The sequence below is a fragment of the Trachurus trachurus genome (genome assembly GCF_905171665.1).
Source record: "Trachurus trachurus genome assembly, chromosome: 10".
In the NCBI taxonomy this organism is placed as follows: Eukaryota; Metazoa; Chordata; class Actinopteri; order Carangiformes; family Carangidae; genus Trachurus; species Trachurus trachurus.
Window position 1 is genome coordinate 13,076,091 of NC_139894.1, and position 21,012 is coordinate 13,097,102.

Here is a 21,012-nt window from a genome sequence, read left to right on the forward strand (position 1 = left end):
ATTTCTCAGATTTTCAGACAAATGTAAACCCCCCCGAGCTTTCATTTTGTTGTCCCTGTGTGGGAGATGAGGCACTTCATCACAGAGATAAACATGCAGACTGAGGGACGGCTACAGGAAAGAAAAGGTACAAGAGAGCTGCTTGTGAAGTACAGATCAGTTCTCGTGAAGTTACTGTGATTAATCTAGTGCTGCGATTTTTTTTTTTTTTTTTTTTTTTGCAGAGGGCAATTTGGTTCGTGCCTTCACAGCTCTCCTGTTCCCCTGCTGTGGAGACAAAAGATGAACGGACCTATCGGGCCTATTATGGGGTATCTCCCTTCTCCATCACTTTAGGGGTTGGTTGAGTCTGATAATCCTCTCCACACTGAGAGGATCCTCTAATCCCTGCTAGACACAGGTGTCTGGCCTTGTGCATTTGTCAAGATGGCAAATGCACTCAACTGTGTATGAAAAAACAAAATACATAATAAATGCTTACACAAGGCTAAACACGTGGAACATTGTCTGAATGATAAATATCTGTTGGGAGGGATGCACAAGAAACATTGCTGCTAATGGCAATTTAAAGCTGTAAAGCTGACACTGTTGCCCATTTGCAGTAATCATTTACCAGTTAAAGATGAACAGTCATTAATAACAGTAACGCATGCAAAGAAATTAGACCAAACAATCATCAACCCTCTTTTCATTTTAAGCACCTTGTATTGCACATAGCTGCCTGTACCTTCTCTCCTCATTTTGACAAACAATCCATGTTGTTTTTCAGCTCCAAAAAAACCCCCCAAAACAAAAACAGCTTTTTCATTTTAATAACGCCTGTGGTCACAGCAAGCGTGTCTGCATGAACCTGCTCTGTTCCCCCCAGCTTGTGTGCTTTACTCGGGAGCTTGCATATTAGCAAATGTTCTGTATTTGAATCAAAAAAAAAATTCTGACTGATTTCAAAGGCCAGTATGTAACTTCCTTCTCCGCTCGTTCTCTCCATCATTCATAATCATTAGTGGACACATTTCCTCAAATTAGCAACTCAAGCTTTTTCCCTAACCGTAGAAATACTTTAGAGCTAAGTGTGTGGAAATGAAAAATGCTGGTAATAACAAACATTATGGGGAAAGTGGGTGCCTTAAGAGTGATGAATGCCATTTCTTGTTGTGCCATCAAAGGACTTCAGAAATAGATTTTCTTTGTATCTTCCCCATTAAGAAAACTCTTATTTTCCAGAATTAAAATAACTGTCATTATTCTTCCTGAGTTTAAATTAATGCTACTCTGATGGTGAAAAAGTAGCCTATTTTCCTGTTCTCACAGTGGGAGTGTGTGTGCTTTTCCCCCCCTCATTGGCCTTGATTGTGCTTTGTGGTTGACTTTACTGCAGTCAGTGAATGGTTTGTTCACATTTTCAGCAGTCTCTCTCTCTCTCTCCCTTTCTCTCCCTCTCCCTCTCTGTGTTGCACCACCTTCAGGTCCAAATGCCTGTCAGTGCAAGGACAGGACATGCTGTATGAGTCATTCTGGTCTTCTGTTTACAAATATGCTACTGTGCAGCAGTGTCAGAGAAGATATAGTCCAGCTAAGCTAAGCCTATTAACATGCTTCTGGGATTTTTCTTACATTTTTAATCTTTAAATTGAGTTTACAGATGGAAGAGGACAGTCATACCTCATCTGATGTAGATTTTTGAACACAGCAGGGTTTGGTTTTTTTGGTCAAGACCCAGAAGTCTGTTTAATGAGTTACATTTAATTACAAATCACGGGGTCAGTGCTGCTCTTGTAGTTGTTTTGGATTTTTACAACAATGGCCTAACAAGGCATTATGTGGAAAACAGATCATTATGCATTAAAATTGGGTTCAGATGTGTTAAAATGAGTGTCTTGTTTTGGGAATTGTGATGCTTTTTCCTTCTTTTTTTTTTTTTTTTAAAACATCTCATATGTTCTGTTTTTTTTTTTTTTTTAATAGTCATGCTTGGAGAGCCACAATCTGAACACAAGCCAGTGTTTTAATGATGTTTCTCTTTTTCTCATCCCCGAAGCATTTTCTTTTCCAGTCTACATTGTTTTCCATATCGAAACCATGTGGAAAAGGGAAACAATTGTGCAGTCACTCATAAACGTCTCCTCCCTATATCCTGTGCTCTGGGATCAGATTGTTTTCAGTGGATAATATTGGGAAGTCAATGGGGGTCAACAATCATTACTTTTGTCACTGTAGTAATAAGTTAGTGATGTCACAGACATAAAAGAAACAATTAGCATCACAACCTGTAGACGCCCATGGGAAGAACTAGCAACAAAGGTTTTGTTCTGCTGTCGTCTGTATTCAACACAACAGACACAGTCGTGGTATTTGATTGTTTCAGTGTTCAATGCTCAGGAAGATCTGACAGACTTCAAGTAAGTTGCTGTCACAGGAACAAATAGTTTAAATATTAATCTGATGTTGACAGAGGAGCATATTGTTGAATTAATCACTGTGACGTTTAAAATTTGCAGATTGTTAAATAGTGTCACGGCTCAGGTATTACTACTGCTATAAATTATTTTGTTCTTATTCCAAGCGGGCTAGACTGGCACTCTGCTTTTTTGGCCGTATCAGCTACTAGCAGACCACGACAGATGCTAAAGGCCTTGAATGCCAACAAGACGAAAAGATGCAGACCCTACCTGAACCCCAGTGGATTTGACTCACTCTCCGGCTGTCTAAAAGGAACAGTGTCTGTGGTCGCTCCTCTCGCCCCCATTGCCATCGCGGTGTCGTTCATTCCACTGTCAGCAACTGTGCCGTTTGTTGTTTGTTTCACTTCATTTAAGGTACTTCACTGCATACTGCGGGGTTTCTCCTCACATTGTTATCACAGCACACTACACTGGTGTATCCATATGTCTGCTTTCTTTCTTTGGCAGCTGTAATCTTGGCAACTTATCAAAAATGAGAAATGACAGATTGTGACCACATTAGATAACCCCAAACAAGATAAAAAGGATGTTTTTGGGGGGTGTCAAGCTTGTTATTGTTTGAATTAAATGGACTGAGACAAGTCATTATCTGATTTAACTTTTTACTTCACTTTTAATCTATCTGTAGAGAGAGAGGAGCAATATTGAAGAGAGCTGCTGCAGGAGAACAGCTACAAGAAAATGTTTGGATTTAGTCCCAAATTACAGTTTATGTTCATATACAGAAAAACTAAAGCTTGTGAAATATGTTGTTATTATAAACATTTTAGCAAAATGCAAATTGCTAATTGTGAGGTGGCTGGATTTCAATCAAGTGGCAATCCATCTAGCCAGACTCTTAAGTTCTTCACCTGTGGCTGAACCGCTGTAGTTTGGACCAATCAACACATGATGGAGAAACTACTGGCCGTTGGCGACTCTTCAGATATTCATGCATGCCTTTTATTTGTACGTTTACCTTACAAGCATAGCAAGAATCATGTATTGGTATGTTAACTAGCACTCAAATCTCCTTCTACTGCTGTTTGTCGTTGAGGCGTGTTGCCTATTGACTGCTCCCCTGCTACGTAACATGATATTGTCATCATCATAATACATCTGCTTAGCATATCTGGAAAGCCCCGGCCCTTTTCCAGTTTCAAGTGAAGCTGTCCTAGATGGTTCTGTGAAATAAACCAGGTGGTGATGCATCAGGATTGTCAGAGCAAAAAGGAATGATTGCCAGCTAACATGTGTCAAACGTGGCTGTCAGTTTGTAGAGAATTTAATGGATGGTAGAGCTGGTGTAAAGTTCGGCAGTGCTGACAATTATATTGTCATGGGAAGATCTTTGAACGCACAGTACATGTCCTCAACCTATGTCAAGGTCTGGATGTTCAGGGCTTTCTGGTATTGTGTGAGTTACTCTGTTGTGCAGGTTTTAAAAGATGTATGTGCCATCAAAAATATACCTGCATGTCAGGCAGTGGTAAGAAATGTATCACTGCCTGAGGTGTCAGGAGATGGACATCAGAACTGAAACAAAACTGTTCAGTGGGACATACTTCCTGTGACATGTTACTGTATGTGTGTTTTCTTTCCAACCATAACTAATGGTTATTTTCTTTATTGATTATTCTTTTATGATACTGACCAACTGCAACAGTGAGGCCAGCTTTGTAATTGTGAATGTTCATGACTGAGTGACTGAGTGAGTGATCATAGTTCCACCATTGATTACCTAAATATCATGTGACTAAATTGGAGTTTTCCTACTGGTCAGTCCTCCTTAAAAATAGTTTGGCATAAACTACTCTATTAAATTTGAGTCTTTTTCTAAAATCATATCGACAAAATGTTGTGACAAACCTCTGCTACTGAAAAGAGAGTCTCCAGTAATGCTCTGCTTTGGGTTTGGTTTATTCACTGAAGTAGTAGAAAGGTGGAGCAGCAGTTTGTTAACCAGATGGAGGCTTTGCGCTGTGTAATAGACAAAATGAAAACAATATTCTTTCGCTTCTAACTCTCTGTCTGAGTGATCATATTACAAGAGACTAAAGCCAAAAGCCCAGCCCAGGCTTTGTCTTTCATTTATGAGCTGGATGACTTTGTTAGATGATGTCATGGTTGTAAAATCAGGATTTTGGAGCAGCAGCTTGGATGTGAACATGTTGTCTTAATGGGCTTCATTTCAATATTTCAAACTCGTTCTACTGTCTGACATCAGAAACTGAAATACATGAAGAACAGCTAACAGGTAAATAAAAAGAAAGAGTGTTTATGAAAGCATAAAGAGAATCAAACTGATTAACAGTTGAAATATAATATGGTGCAAAGGTGTCAGCTATTTACAGCTCGAAAACAATTTTGAAGTACATTCACACATTCAATAAACTGTCCGCCTATTTTCTGGGTTTTGACCTCAGAGTTCAAGGTGAAGTCTTCAGACTGCTTGTTTTGTGGAAACCATAATTCAAAACTCAAAAATACTCCAAATACAGCCCAGATTCTCACTTTTGAGAAATCCGAAGCTACAGACTTTTAATTGAATTTAATCAATTGACTAATATGTGTGTAATATATGTTTTTTAGGCCTCAGTCAAAGATAAAAGGAATTTAGGGCCAACGGTAAAACTAAAACCATTCTGACTAAAAGTATGAAAATCCAAGCCCTTGCACTAAAGGTAAAATCCCAAGAATGCTAAAGAAACAATATCCTTCCTGCATAAGTGTTGCCTCAATAAGCATTCAGACGCTGCTGTCAGCAGAGAGGAGCGAGGATTGGGGATCACTGTGACCTTCTCAGTGGCCTGAGAGTGTGTTGGCATGGCATGACTGATGCAGATTATCATAGCTGGAGAAAGCCAATTACTCTGGTCATCACAGCACCCTCAGGGCTCCTCTCGGTGGAATGAAATGCATTACAGAATTCTCTGCATCTTTCTTGGCAGCGTTTTTATATTTCCTCTATGCTGATCCCCCTAGTTTGAGTGTTAATAGTGCAGTCAATGGGACCCTCCTGCGCCTCAGAGCCCTCCCCGGCTCGGATGAGCTTCTGCTCCACAAAGCAGGGAGGTTGTGCCTTTTTTAGAGAAGCGGATGAATTGCATTCTCCTGTTTGTCTTTTCTCTCTATTCAAGACGAAACCCTTCTAGTTTTTGCACTTCCTTACCCTCTCTTCTCCGCGTCCTTGAACAGCTATAGCCCGAGCGAATGAATAAGACGTGCCGCAGAGCTGAGGTGGGGGGAGACTTTGCTGTGCATTTTTATCAATAGAACAAACAGTGACTGATCAGACCTTTTCTTATCCATGGTTTTGATTTTCAAAACAGATTTGCTACAAGACCAGAGAGGCGGAGATCACACACAGCGACGCTGCATCGCTAGCATGTACAAAGACTTCAGATCAAGCCGAGTCACAGGTAGGAGGCCTGGATGTTTGTATATATCATGGTGGAGTATATGTCGGTGTTTCCACTGAGCTTTCTTTCAGGGCATCAGAAGTGTTAAATCGTATGAATACTGAAATATCACAGTAAAAAAGAGAAGTTGATGGTCAAATATTTTGCTTCAACCCTCAGTAACATAGTTAGTTACCATCTAAATGTCTTCTTTTGTAACTTTCTCTGAGGGAATTTGTCTTTTTTTTGCCTTAGCCTCTGAACCTGCTTCACTCTTTCCTCTATTTCAGATGTTTAATCATGTTTTATATTGTCTGTGTTCACCTTGGTTTCTTTTCGTGCATCAAAATCTGTTGTATCCATTAGTGTCAAGGCTTCTGATTCAAAGTGTTTATCTCATGCAAGCTCACGTGTACGGTTCATAAGACACTCAGACATAGAGAACAATCACACACACACAGACCCTCAGAAAAGGCACATTTTATTTTTGAGTCGAGATATGCTAACAGAGCACTGTCATCTGGAGGGTGTTTTCTCTCCAAAGTCATCTACTGCAGTATAGTGCTTATGTGAGTGAGTAGCTCTAGTCAAGATTTGTCAACTCGCACAAAGTGAGAAGAATATTCACAACACATCAGGGAAGCTCCACAGGAAGAGATGTATATGTTAAGTGGGATTCTGGCACAGTACATCTTGTTAGCGTCTGTGTGAAAATAGTAAGAGAACATGTGCTGGGTAGTTGTTTGCCACTGATTGCACTAGTTTACTGCCCTGAAACTAGATGGCTCGGTCTGTTTATGCCACTGAAGACCGACGCCTCAGCGTATCCTCAGCAATAAACACCCAGATATAGTTTCACGCTCATGTTATTCAAAAAATGAAAAATTCAGAAGTGCTCTTGAACAGCAAATTTGGCCTACTTGGACTCGAGTTTACATAACATAGGATCAGATAAAAGTAAAAGAAGTTTTTTGTGCCAAGCAGTCTTACTGATCTTTGGCAATCATTCAGTGGCTCAGTCTAAGGCCAGTACATTCACAGAAGACTTTTCTGTGAGATGGAGTAAAGGAAACTGCAGTGGGATTGGGAGGTGTAGTTTACATGAAGCAGCATACAGTTGCAGACTGTTTAAAGCACAACAGCGAGTTTGTTCCTGAGTTGATCAGATGTAATTAATAGATGCAAATTGTAGAGCAAGAACATAATTCACTTACATGATTGTGAACACATTCATTGAGTACTGGGCTGGCCTCCTCTTGCAGCTCTGCAGAACTGTGTGAGGTGTGTTGCATCTTTGACACCTTATTCCTCTATCTTAAATAACTGTGACAGTACTGTTGTTTTTAGTGATGCTAGCAACATGGCTCTAAAAATAGAGTTGTTGCCATGTTGGAAGTTGGTCAATCCACCAATTTGCTTCAGACTGTGATGAAGTAGCTCAGTATCTACTGAATGGGTTGCCATGAAACTTTGCACATTCATAGTCTCCAGAAAGAATCACACAGATTCTGATGATCCCCTGGCTTTTCTGGCATCATGGTGTTGACATCTGCAGTCCCTGGTGAAATCTCTCAACAACTATTGATAGATTGATGAAATTTGGATTGGACATCCATGTTGTTGTCATGCTGAATTACAATAACTTGTGATCATTTCCATCCTTTTATCAAGATTTAAATAGGGTTATGGCCAAATATCCCCAAATCCAGTGACATTCTCATCGACCTTAGCTGCATTTTGTGTGTTTTTTTTTGATAGGCTAAGATGAAGATGGTAAACATTATAGCTTCTTAACATCAGTATGTGAGCACGTTGCTATGGCAATGTTAGCATTTTAGCTCCAAGCAACTACAGTATTGTGCACAATGTTCAATCGCTAGCATGACTGTAGACTTTTAATCTTGTTATCATATCTTCAGATCAGCTGTTATTCTGCCTTTCTGCTGAAAACCGCTTGTAACTAACAGGATAAGTACAAAATACAGAAAAAGGGATAAGAGCACTCATTAAATGGACAATTAGCCGTTACATAATCATGTTCAGCAAGACTGCAGTGTAAAGGCTTTCCAGTGGGCATTGCATTAGGCATAGCATTGCTGTGTCCCACCAGGCTGATATTGTGTTTTTGAAAACAATGGGATGCTACAGTACGTTGTCTGAGAATGGAAACTGAGCCCAGTAAGAAACTGACAGATTGCTTAAGAGAGTGGAAAGAGAGGGGGAATGAAAAGCGCTTTTCTTGCTGGGCTTTGGCCGATGAGTGTGTCCTTTCCCATTACTCTCACACAGCGCAATATGCAGGTCAGTCAGGTGATAATGAATGCTCTGTCTGATACTTGGCCTTTCTCCCTCCCTCCCTGCTTGTCTGGTTTGCTCCCTGTGTTGCATCCTTTCTCTTTCTTCACCCTTGTACGCTGCGGAGTCTTCTCTAGTATCGAGTATCTTTTCCTTCAGTGGTTTTAATTATCTAGCAATCTCTTCTTCCTCTGTTCAGGGCTGTGTGGCTGTGTTCAAGGTGTCTCAGGTCAGTTAGTGGGACAATAAAGATGTCGAGTTTTCTCCGTCTTCATTCATTAATTAAACACAGACTTTAAGGTCCGTGGAACCTAATTTTGTCAGGTTTGTATGAACAGAAAGAAAAGACACTATTGTTGATAGATCATTTGCTTTAGTCTCTGCAGTGCACACTGAATTGGATGAACTAATCAAATTCTGTGCACACCAACCCTCACTGCAAGACTGTGTGCAATAGGATGGAATGTAATAATGGATTCAGCTATCGTTTCACTAAAATATTTCATACTGGGTTCAAGGTTTAATATTTCTAGTAAACAATAAAATATGAATGAAGCCAATTATGACTAAAAACAAAAACAAACAAACTAAATGCAATCTAAATCTCTTGGTATTTTAGACAGTAAAAGATCACAAACTGGTTCTGGAGTTTGTAATGCTTTTGAATTCAAAGCTCCTCTCTTATTAGTTGTTGTTGTAGTTTTCTTCAGAAGAGCACCAATTGATTGGCTAAGAGTCCCAACTGGTTGATAAAGGATCAATCTAGGTAAATATGTTGAGGTAATATGTTTGTTTACCCTGGTGCTTATTGGTTTTTTTCATTGTTTTGTAGCGTGGTTTAACCTTGTGATGTGATGTTACATTGCAGACATTGAAAAGATCCTGAAAGGCACAAAATGTTACATGAAACATTGGATTTAATCCTTCTTAGTTGTTGGATGTTGGAGATGTTTGTTGATTCTTCTGATGTTAAAAATGAAAAACTGTGATATAGCCTAAATAACATAAAATAACCAATGACAGCACATCAAAGCTATAACTTCTGTGGTATTAAGATATCTTTACAGTGGCAATGTGTAAGCCTCTTTTTTTCAAATATACAATTAAACGTCTTTTTGACTGAGGAGAAGCAGAGCTTTTAAGCATAAAACATTAGGTCTAAATAAAATACCACATCAGCTGTCGGCAACAAATTCCATATTAGTGTTATATAGAAAAATACATTTCCATTCTTCAGAAAGTGCTCTGGTAGAACTGGGCCTGCATTCCTGTCTGAACATTATCTAAAACGTTTCTGTGGTCTGAGAAATAATAGGATATATTCTTAAGTTATTATTTTGGCATTGTCTTTGCCTTGTTGATTTGGTATTCTAAATTGTCTACATATTTAACAATCACTTTCATCAGAAGAAAGTTGCCCCGTCATTGGTCAGCATGTCATTTCACAGATAAATAGACTAATAAATGGTTTGTCCTGTGAAACAGTGAGAGTGAATCAAATTTCAGCCTCAAGGTCTCCAGTGTCTCCTTATCCCACATTCTTGAGCTTTTTTTTTTATTGGCCTTGTTGACTTCTGGTGGGAGCTAGAGGTCTGGCTGCAAGACATTAGCTACCTTTGTGTTCATGTTGACTTGGGGTGCAGTGAATTTGATGCCTGTGCAGGGCTGAGGGTGCATTTGGTGCCAGAAATCACAACCAGTTTGCTGCACGACGCAGTTGCCAGAAGGCGCCACAGTGCCCACTTACTGCCGTCAGCTGCCTCTGCCTGTATCAGAGAACTTGCACCACTTCTATATTGTGTGCTAATGTTGCAGAGCCAACAAACACGATTTGTTGTCACCTCTTCTTGTGGCTCTATCGGTGGCAATGCATGAGTGGTGTTTGAGTCAAGTGATTCTCTGACTGTGAATGATGGTGGGGCAGCAAATGCTGTTAACGACATTTCAGCAGAGCAGAGTGGTTAACAGTTGTTTTGCACTCTGTTTGAGACCCATTTCCATCAATATTCATGCTGAGAGAAAATCCTCCAGAGATGGGCCTGGCCTCTTTTTGGATTTAGCTTTAATCTGGTTTCCAGAACAGATGCTGTTGTCACCAGGTTACCTACTGTTACCCTCCCTCCTCCCCTCACAACACCATGACAACAATGGCAAATTCATTTCTACATCTCAATTCATGTTGGCTGTTTTTACTTACGGCGCCTTGTCACTCCTCCACAACTCATTAAATTCATCCAAGAAGGAATTCACCAGCACCTGAACTGGGACACTTTGAAGCTCACTTAATGAGGTGTGACTTAAGAGGGAGAGTCACCTCAACCTTTCCTGTCTGGACGATCATCTGCTAACCATCAGTCAGGGGCAGAGATGTGCGGTAAGGAGAGAGGAGATAGGTAATTAGAGAGGGAAGGATTAAGGAAGATAGAGGTCAAAGATAACTAGCAATAGCCCAAAAGACAGAGATGTTCCCCATGCTGAGGACACATTTCTATGCTCGCCGTCTTCCTGCATAGAGGGCAGCGGAGTTAATGACATTTTTCACTTGTCGTGCCTGAGCTACAAACACACCTTCCACTGATCTCAAAGTGGACAGCACTAAATACCACTGCAATCATTTTAAACTGACAGGCCTTTTGCTGAGCAGAATCTTTTTAAAAACATCATCCTCTCTCTTTCTCCAAAGACGTCATGGAGCAGCTGTACCCGAAGCCATATCGGTACAACACGGTGCACTCTTACAAAAGAAAACAGGACTGTGTGATTTTGCAAATTACCGTACTTGATGGAGGCAGACAAACGGTGCCAATATCTCACGGGACAAATAGTCATAAATGTTGTTTAGTGGGAAGGGAAATATTGAATCGAATGAAACCTAGTTAAGAGAAAGGTTATGTGTCTCAAAGCCCTTGTAAAAATTTTACTATGATAGTTGTCAGTGAGGCCATTCAATATGCAGTAACTGAATTTGAATTATTCATTATGTGAGAGATTTCCCTGCTAACTAAACAAACGCATTGGGCAGGAGATTAGATCTAACTGGGTCGACCATCCTATACATCTGCATGAATTCATGAAACTGAGATGAGCTGGGCGATGTGGACTGGATGGATTTTCCTCGCGCATGCCTTTTCTTTCGCGTAATGGTGAGATCTTTTGGCCAGAGTGACTTATTTCACCTCACTTTCAAGTCGGGCAATTTATTTGAGTGAAGAAGTCTCTAATGTCACCAAACACACACGTTCTCATACAAAACTATAAAAGCAAACCAAGGCTGCTTTCATCTGCTGAGGCGCAGCGTCAAATTAGTGTTTGATTTGAATGTTGTGCTACACTAAGCTGGCCACAGAAAGAACATTATTGTTAAAAAAAATCAAGACATCAGACAAACATTATTCCCCAGGGACACTGAAATTGAATGAGAGCATGCACTGGCGGTTACTCATTACCACTGGCTGACATAGGTAATTGAATTCTGCCAGGAGAACATTCAGTTTATTTATGACAAGTCTTCTCCGCTGGAAATGCGGACAGCGAAAAGGCCAGCTAGTTAGTTGCTTTGCATGTGTTTATGTCGCTGAAGACAGGTGATAAATAATTAACTCTTGATTGATAATACTGGGTTGTAGATGCTCTGACCTGCTGTCAACACGCACCTTTGATGAGACGATCACAAGGGAACAACTCTAACTGTCTGTTCACAAGAATGACCACTTGTAATCTCAATGTGCACAGCGGTTAAACTGAATTAAGTTTCGGCTAGTTACATATTTTCAGGTCATCATGAAACTGATGGTTCTGCCCCTGTGAGTACTAGACTTATATTGCATTGGCTGTGGGTTTGACTCTAGTCTCTCTCACCAGACCTTTCTCCGGAGAAGAAATGTCTGGCCTTACCGACTATGATTCTGAGATTGGAGAAAAAGATTCCCCGGACGTTTGGATTTCTTTCAACCAATCACAATCGGTTGTGACAGTGCAGTGGTGTGCTTGCAAAATACTGTCGGTGGGGGCCGGGTAAGCATTAGCCTCGCTAGCTCACTGAAGACGATGGGATACGCTTGAAAGATAAAACTTTTGCCGTAGCCAGTCGTCAAACAAGCCAGTTCGTCCTTTTGGATAGCAAATGGCATAAACAAACGCTTTGAATATCTTTACAGTCATATCGAAATATCTGTGGTTCCTGTTGTTGTTTCCTTTCTCCGAGGGGACTGTAAAAACTGCAACACCGCTGGGTGGCTTGTTCCAGCCAATCAGAGGCTAATCGCAGCAGCACACTTCCTTCAGCTCAGACTAGTTTGACTACAAACTGCTGGCCTTGGCTGCATGTCATGAGTTTCATGTCTCATTTCACCATCCTATCTTATTTAAAGCAGAAGTAAGCGGAATGTTTGTGTTAATATAAGTCTTAAATAGTTATATCTTCCGACAGCAATCACTTATATAGAGTGTTTGGTCTGAAACACGGGTCTGTCAGTCACTCTGCTCTGCTGTAAGCCGAGGAGAAAACTTTCCTTGTATCCTACAACCTTTATCCAATGAGGAGAGAGAACGGCATAAAGGGGCGGTCCTCTCTGTGTGTGCAGCCAAGGGATGCGCGTGAATGTGGTGACGTAGGGACGAGGGCGGGGACTGCTAACTCCATCGGCTGACAAGAAGTTAGCCAAAACCACCGGATCGCTTACTTCTGCTTTAAGGCAAATAATGATAATAATAGAAGAGTAAATCATTCAACTGTGGTGATACTTGTCAGTAGAGATGGGGGTCCTTTAATATGGCTTCATCAGAACTCTAATGCATCCTTGGATCCGAGCCAGATGTCATTGATCGAAACAGGGCCTGAATTTGTATGTGTTTGTGCTGCATCTTTTTTAAACAACCTACTTCACACAGCATGTGAAGCAGTGAATACATCCTTGTCCATCCAATATTTCACTGTGGCTTGGCTGTAGTCCAAATGTTAGAGGAAGATACATCCTGATATTACACCTTAGTATCCTCATTCGAACAACCCCAAATAATACATTTTAAAGTATTGAATTAGTTGCCCAAAAAGAGGTGAATTTCACCTTGATTTGTCTCCAGGACAGTGCATAGTTTATAGAAAAAGCCAAGGGGAAAAAAGTCTTCCTGAAGTCGTAAGTCTGCATATAATAAGAAAGCTGTCAGGAGAGAAAAAGAGTCTCTTCCGTGGTTGTTTTGGAGCTGCCTGGCAGTTAAGATTCTTGTTAAAATGTACCTGCAGAGGAAAGTTGTCAGCTGATAAGATTGTAATTCTATTTTCCATACGTGAGAGGAATTTTAGTGTGATCATTAGGTATATATCCTGATTGTCCTTCAGTGGTGGCTCATTGAAAACATGCTGTTTTTATTTCTCAGGGATGGCAATGCAAATTGAGAAAACACTGTTGTTTACCGAAGAAGAAATCTGGTTTATTTCTCTGAATCAGTCGACACGAGGAATCATTTGCTGACAAAGGATGAAAGAAACAGTGTTGTAAGTTACAGTCACTGCTGCGCTTTGAATCCTCCCAATACCTTGTTTGTAGAATAGTATTCTTCTGACTTCACCATGCACTAGATATTGAGAGCAGTTTCGAGCCTTGGGAAACGGGAGTGGCACTCTGGCCCTTGGTAAATACTTTTATTTACCTTTTGAAATGATTTTATGATGGCAGTGGAAACAGACTTATTGCTAGGGCAGATAATTTAACCCAGCAAATATTTTCCAAACATGTCTAAGGCTCTTTGACCTGAACCACACGACCCCAATTTTATCTTATATTTATGCGTATGCTTATTTATATGTACAGGCATGTTTGAATATAGCTCTTCTTGCCTTTGAAACCACATACACTCATTTTTTGCCAGGTACACCAGGCCAAACTAACGCAGCAACCCCGCAACATTCATTACAACAGCACTTGTCAAAACAAGAGGTGCATTCACAGTCACCTGTTTTTATTTGTATTCCCATTTTTGCATAAAGAGTCTGAAATGCTGAAAAATAAATGAATAATATTAAAAATAAAATAAAAATGGTAAACACATTGTTTTTACACTTGGTTGAGTTGGAAAAGTCGGTGCATTGTTAGAATCAAAATGCAGCAATGTGCACTGAAAACTGATTTAGCAGAAAGTCATTTAAACATCCACTGAAGCTTCATTAAAAGTAGTGGCAGCAAAAAACATCTGTGCAGATTCATGAGGAAACTGTAACTTTCTAATAATAATTATGACAAACTGAAAATTAATATTCATCATGTGCTCAGCATTATTTTCCATTTAGCTATCATGATTACATAATCCCTTTTTCTGCAATTAATGGCACCTGACGAGAATTAACACCTCATCAGCTGTGGATCCTGATGTGCCAAATATTTGCATAACAGCGGCGGATGGAAAAGGACATTTATTCACTTTTTCTCTTGGCAGCTTTTCTGGAAATTCTGGAAACAGTTGTGGCACATTCTGGTGGAAAACCTGGCTATTCTCACGTCAAAGTGGATTTAGTCGCTGTTGTGCAGCCCTCAGCCACATCATTTCCTCCTCACTGGCTTTAGATGGAGGTTGCTCAAAGGTTTGGCGCTCCTAGATTAACACCAAATTATGATTAAAATGTTCCACTTTTTTTTTCTCGGAGGCTGTGGTTTGTGGTGCTGTTGAATTGTAGTATGGGTTAGGGTTAGGGCTTTCTAGTATTTTACCCAGCTTTATTTCATTTGGAGGTTAAACATTAGTGTTTGACACCTTCATGACCATAAGATTTGTTGTAAAACCGTGGGATTAGACTGCATTAGTTAGGCAGGTATAAATCTGGCGCCCAATTTATCTCCACTGACCTTATCATGCTCTTAATTCTAAGAACAAATACTTAGAAAATGTTTTTTCATTTTCTCATCGTATAGCGTCAAGTAAAATGTTCCCAAAATGAGAATACTGCTAATATCAACTCCGGAATAGGAAACCTTTTTGACACGCTGTTACCATTAGACGTTGAATTAAATATCAAGACTGAATAGCTGATATCAGTGTCTCCCTGAAATCCATTCTGGAGGGAGTTAATGAGATCAGGGATAAATGACTCAGCTGACCACAGCAGTGATACATTAGATAGGAGTCTCACATTTTTTATTGTCTCTGTACACAGCTTGTGTTTAATTATGGACGCATAATAGTGTTTGCTCTGCTGTTTTCCTTGTGTAATTAATCTCGTAGCTTTGTGTTGATCCAATCACGTATTCACACTCGAGAGGCTCTGTCATCTTCAACATATTTATTTTTGACAGGCCGAGCACACGATTATACAGATATTTGGGTGGAATACTTCTTAAAGAGTATAATTACATAGGGGCCATTGAGGAAACGCTACAATTCATCGAGTTATGACTCCAGACCAAAAAGAGCTACATGTATACATCTATGCTTTTATTGTAGAGCAGCAGTGACACAATATTTGCCGTGTAAGGGATCAAACAACCCAGATACGGGCAGACCACAACAGAATCGTTGCAGTGCAGAGTGACAAAGCAAAAGTTTTGTAACAGCTTGTTGCAGAGTGGTGATGCTATCATGTCTGACTTATTAACACCTGTCAGAGTACTTCAAAACCAAAACCACCTCTGTTGTTGAGCCCACTACAGTAGGTGTCCTCATGACAACGTTTTACCATGTTGATATACACATACCCACACACAGAAACCCACAAGGTGAAAACAATACCGGCCCTGCTATCATGGCCGGTAATAAATCAACCCTGATGGTGAAGACACTGTTATTCTTAAAGATAATTCTTCTGCATTTTATTCCTCCAATGAATTTAAAGACAGTTTTGTACATTAATTTACAATCAACAGATTATCCTCCCACTTTTATGGAAAACTTACAAGCTTATCTTCTGCCATGAGGAGATATTGGAAAAACAAAACACGCAAACCTACAGATGAAGAGGAAGCTTAGCCCAGCCATATCTGTTCTCAGATCAGCTATAAATTCTCTCTTCCTCACAATGGAGAGAAATTAATTAAGTTTTCTAAACAGAGGTTTTATGAGTATGGAGATAAAGCACGGAGATGTTTTGAATACCTTGCTAAAAATGAGCACAGTCCCTGTCTGTTATATTTATTTTAGATGCTGAAGTAACAGAGTATTGATACATGACTGCTTTTATAAACTTTCCACAGAGGTGGGCTCATGAACAGACAACAGGTGCACCTTCGTTAATGGAAGACCTTTTTGCTCAGATCAATCTAAGAAATCAATCTCAAACAGAAAGGTCTTCTCAATGGCCCCATTACCAGATGTGAAGTAGTTAATGCTGTTGAAAATCCCCAAAGTAGGAAGTCAATCAGGGCCTGATGGGTTCTGTTGCAATTTAGTTTCAGGACCTGCTTTTAGAACCACTACTTGAAATTTTTACACGTTCATTTTCTAATCTAGTTTTACCACAGACTCTTTACCAGGCTAAAATATCACTCACATTCAAAAAGTGAAAGAAGGTAACTTATGATAACTGAATGTTGAATCACTGTCTGCATTTAAACTACAGGATAACAAAGATATAACCAAACTGGAAGAGTTGTTTGTCATTGGAACAAGTCATGAAGAAATAACAAATTCCAAAATGAGAATCTTTTTCCTTACAAATAAAGCATTGTGTTAGGATCCTCGTAGATCACTCTGAGATATCTGCTGTTGAGAAAATGCTTGTTTCAACATCCAGGCGAGGTTTGCTCTGTGATGTAGCGCATGGCGTGTCACAGAGGATTAAAGGTTCACGGGTGGAAGATCTGTCAGGGACTATTGATGAAGAAATGTGGGAGGATATTTGGACTTAGACCAAAGAAACATATCCATTTATACTCAAACAAAAGCAATCCAGTTAAGAGTTACACAGAGAATACATGCATCCCCTAATAGCAGGCGTTCTTTTAATCCCTCACTTTCTCTTTTGTGTCTGAAATGTAAAACCTGAACACAGGCACCTTAACCCATTCATTGACGAGGGTTGGAGAAATATTATGTAAAATTACCAAGAAATATCTGACAAATTTAGAAATGGATCCAATGTCTTGGGGTTAAGCAAAAAGAGATATAATGTATAGTACACAGAAGGTTGTGAAACATTCTTACTTTTTCTGCTAAGAAACATGTTATTACATTGGACTGACAATAAAGGCACTTCAGTTAACGGTATAGGAGATCCTGGAAAACCGGTTCGAGCCGGCTACATTTTGAAAAATTCAAAAGTCCAAGCCCCTTTCTTCAGACTCCTCTCCGAAGCCCCGCCCAGAGCACAGGAACGCTGCTTGTTCTTTTCTGCCGTAACGTTGCTGCAACAATCTCGTTGAATTTAGCAAGTTAGCGTAAGCTCTGGCTCTGGCGTCGCCTTTTCCGTATCGTAAATGGTTAAAGACTCTGAGCATGTGCATGAGGAGGGAGGGAAGGGCAGATGGCAGTTTGATAGACGCATCATGATCCAATGAATTTGTCTGTGGCGTTCAAAAATGATTGGATGGTGTTTTCCCAGGTTGTCCGTTCCACGGGTGACACTTTAATTAAATGGTTGCAATCGGGATGTGAAGAGGATTTCAAGCAATACAATAAAAAAATCTTCAGAAAAAGATCTCCTCCCTTACCTTTAAGGGATGGTATTAAGTTACATTTCAACTGGAATATCTTAAACGTATTATACATAAGCAGATCAGCTCTATGGCAGCCTTTTATTACTTTCCAACGGGTCCTCTGAATCTGAATCTTCTTGTGACATCTGATTTTGTTGACAATTTCCTGTTACCTCATTGCTGGTTAGATCTGTTATCGGTTGTTTGTTTATTGCTTATATGTTGAAATATATTATAATTGTTCTTGTGGCACATTAGAAGTCAAGTAGATGTGTTATTTTAATGTATAACAGAAACCTGTCTGAATCCAGGTACTGCTATGTGAATTGATTGACCAGAGCCCAGATTACTGAAGAGACTCCATCAGCAAAAGGATCCCTCTTATTTTTCTGATAAATATCTCAATCACTGGAGGCAGCTTGGACAGCTACTCTCTTAATATTTTTATTTAAGATCACAGAGTGTAACATAAGCCTCAAGGACAAGTATGTGTCTCATTACAGCCTGCATGCTCAGCATTGGTATTGAACTGATGATCTCTTTGCTTCTCCTCCTCCAACTGGCAAACTACAGAATGACACCTTCTTACCAGCACAGCTGTCAAAAGTTTGAGCCAGATTACCTCGCTTTTCTGGCATGTCAGGCTTGGCTGCTCCTCTCTAAAAAGATGCCATAGTTTGGTTTCTGTTTGTTTTTTTTAGTGCAACTCATATTTGACCTAATTCTTATTTATTAAGAATTCGCCTCAGCAGCGGGTAAGGTGTGGACTGATAGCTCCTGTGTGATTTGCCATAGGGGAAGCTTAGCTGTATATGGGATTTCTCCGTGAGCACGACATCCTCCTTTTGGGCAGTCCACAGCAGCAGCAGCTTCAGCTCAGCTCAGCTCGCTCCTCGCGGCGGACTGATACGGAAGAGAGGAGCAGGAGTTAGGTCCGTGTGTCTGGAAGCGCCACAGCCTCAAAACACTTCGCCTGGTCGGTCGGTCGCTGCAGCTGCGCGCGTCCGAAGGCGAACCCGCTCGCATTCCTTCGGCTTCGGGCGCGAACCCGGCACGTCGCGAGGGCGGGCTCGCGCGCCCACCGTAGCTATAAGGTCCCGGTCTTTGACTGGCTGCTCTCATTGCAGTCCAGTCTGCCGAGCGGAGCGGAGCGGAGTGGACTGACTGAGGGACGAGCCCCGTCTCCATTCAAGGATTTTTTTTTATTTTTTTGTATGTACTTCGTTACACTTCGTCCTACAGCTGAGGACCGACAAGAATCGCACCTCGCCTTCTGTGGACAATGTTTCTCTTGCAGTACACAGGTACATGCTTTTTTTTTTTTTTTTTTTAAGTTTTCTGCAGCTCTCACACCGGCTCCTCTCTCGGTTCCTACATTGACAGCAGATATGTTATTTTCTGTGTGTGTTCACATACACCGACAGTGTGCACTTCTGTTGCTGCAGGCTACAGTGGGATCCCCTGAACTGCAGGTTAATGCGTGACTTGTGTGGCGTTTTGCCACATTTTGATCGCTCATCCTCCTCTTGTTCAATACAAGTTATTGGAACAAGATTTCCTTGCTGTTAATTGTGGCTGTGATTGTCGGGCGGATACCAGCTGTTGAGACCGCATAAGAAGCGCGGTGCTGCCTCTCTCTTCAGCGTTGGGCTGTGTGTGTGTTGTGTGTGTGTGTGTTTTTCTTGTGTGTCAGCATTTGGGGTGTATTGGTGTGCTCTATGATGAAGGAAGATCATCAATAATTTCATGTTGTACGCGTTTGTTTGTTTTTGCACTTGCTTGTCAGTACATTAGATACGATAGATCACGGCTATTATCTTGACTGGCACACGCCTATGCAGCTGTTCATGGATGAAGTTTTCGGAAAACAGATTGAATCCACGCTGACGCCGGATCGCTGCTATTGCAATGCTCTCTTTTTTCACACGCTAGTCAGTCCGGTTTCAATTATATTTAAGCAGCGTAATGGAGCTCGGTGAGTCACATTGTAGTAGAAAGATATAGGCCTATCAATGCAGGGGAGGCTTGTGAGTTGTTTTTGCTTTATAGATATAAGTTCTTTCTCCTCTTCTTGGCTGTGACGTCCAGCTGTTGAGATTTCCGTGTCATTTATTCCCGAATCGCCACCACGCATAAATAGCTCGGGATTTTTTAAATGGGACATTTTTCTCTGGGCTCACAGGATCTAATTAAGCGAGGATGCTGTTTGAACTCTTCACATTAACCTGCTTACGCTGCTTTATTCTGGCACCCCTGTTCACCAGCTTCCTCTGTTTATAGTCATGGTAAATTTACCTCAGATGTCCCACAGCCTTGTTGTTGTCTCTGTATTCATAGCCTAATTGCTGCTTCCCTTTAAGCTCATAAAAGCAATGACTTGTCAAAGATTAGTCTCATGGCATTAATTTGCCATTTTCATCATAGTGAGTATACTGATTAAAGAAAATTCAACTTTTTTATTATTATTATTTTTATCCTCCACCCGATGTGAGATTTATTCACCTCATATGTTGGATTTATAACCTGCATTACCTTTTTGACATTTAGAAAGAGGATTTTCAGTATTTTGGAAATAGGCTAAGGTTTAATTGGTTTTGCACTGAAGCTTATTGTTCAAGCTCAAAGTTTTCCATTGCAGCTATTCAAATGATTTCACACCACTCAGTTTATAATTCAAATATAGCATGTGGTCTCTGAAAACAAGTGGCTCAGGATGAAAATTGCGACAGGACTTGAACATGTTGGGTTTTCATTTCTCTGTTGCGCTGTTGCTCATCTTGCACAGACATAACAAGTTCCCTTCTTTATTTCCTTTGCATCGAGAGGCACCAACATGAGTAGCTCCCCATGACCACTGGGAGAGAAAAGGTCCATCAAGCCTTGTGACAGCCATTTACCTCCTCACTGTGCTAGTCCTCTCTGATCAATCAGTAGAGCATCTTTAGATTGCCTTTAATGGCACAAGGGAGGGGGGGGGGGGGCACTTTACTTAGATCAGTCAGAGAGGAGAGATTTAAAGGCTCTACATGGAGTGCTTGAGAATGAGCTTTGAATATTTCATCTCTCTTTGGCATTGGATGATAGGGCTGAAGAACAAATTAAAACCGAATAGTGCGGACTACTGTACAATACCAGGAGATTTGTCAGCTTTGGAAACTCTCAATTTTTAATTGCTTGCTGCGTGACAATTTGTGGTTACTAAGTGGGATTCTCATAGCGCTGGCTGTCGAGGGAAAATACATAAACTGAAGGGAC

At 40.5% G+C, this 21,012-nt stretch overlaps 1 protein-coding gene across 4 annotated transcripts in view; it reads left to right on the forward strand.

Annotated features, from left to right (window-relative positions):
* enox2 (ecto-NOX disulfide-thiol exchanger 2) overlaps window positions 1-21,012 on the forward strand; it is a 184,864-nt gene that overhangs the window by 41,163 nt on the left and 122,689 nt on the right. For 3 of the 4 annotated variants that reach the window (XM_083980582.1, XM_083980583.1, XM_083980584.1), the window contains one exon: window positions 5,774-5,863. In XM_083980582.1, the coding sequence (XP_083836708.1) occupies window positions 5,774-5,863 (90 nt within the window). Of the gene's footprint in view, window positions 1-5,773; window positions 5,864-18,887; window positions 19,062-21,012 lie in introns of those variants that run through there. The other variant, XM_083980585.1, reaches the window with a different exon arrangement.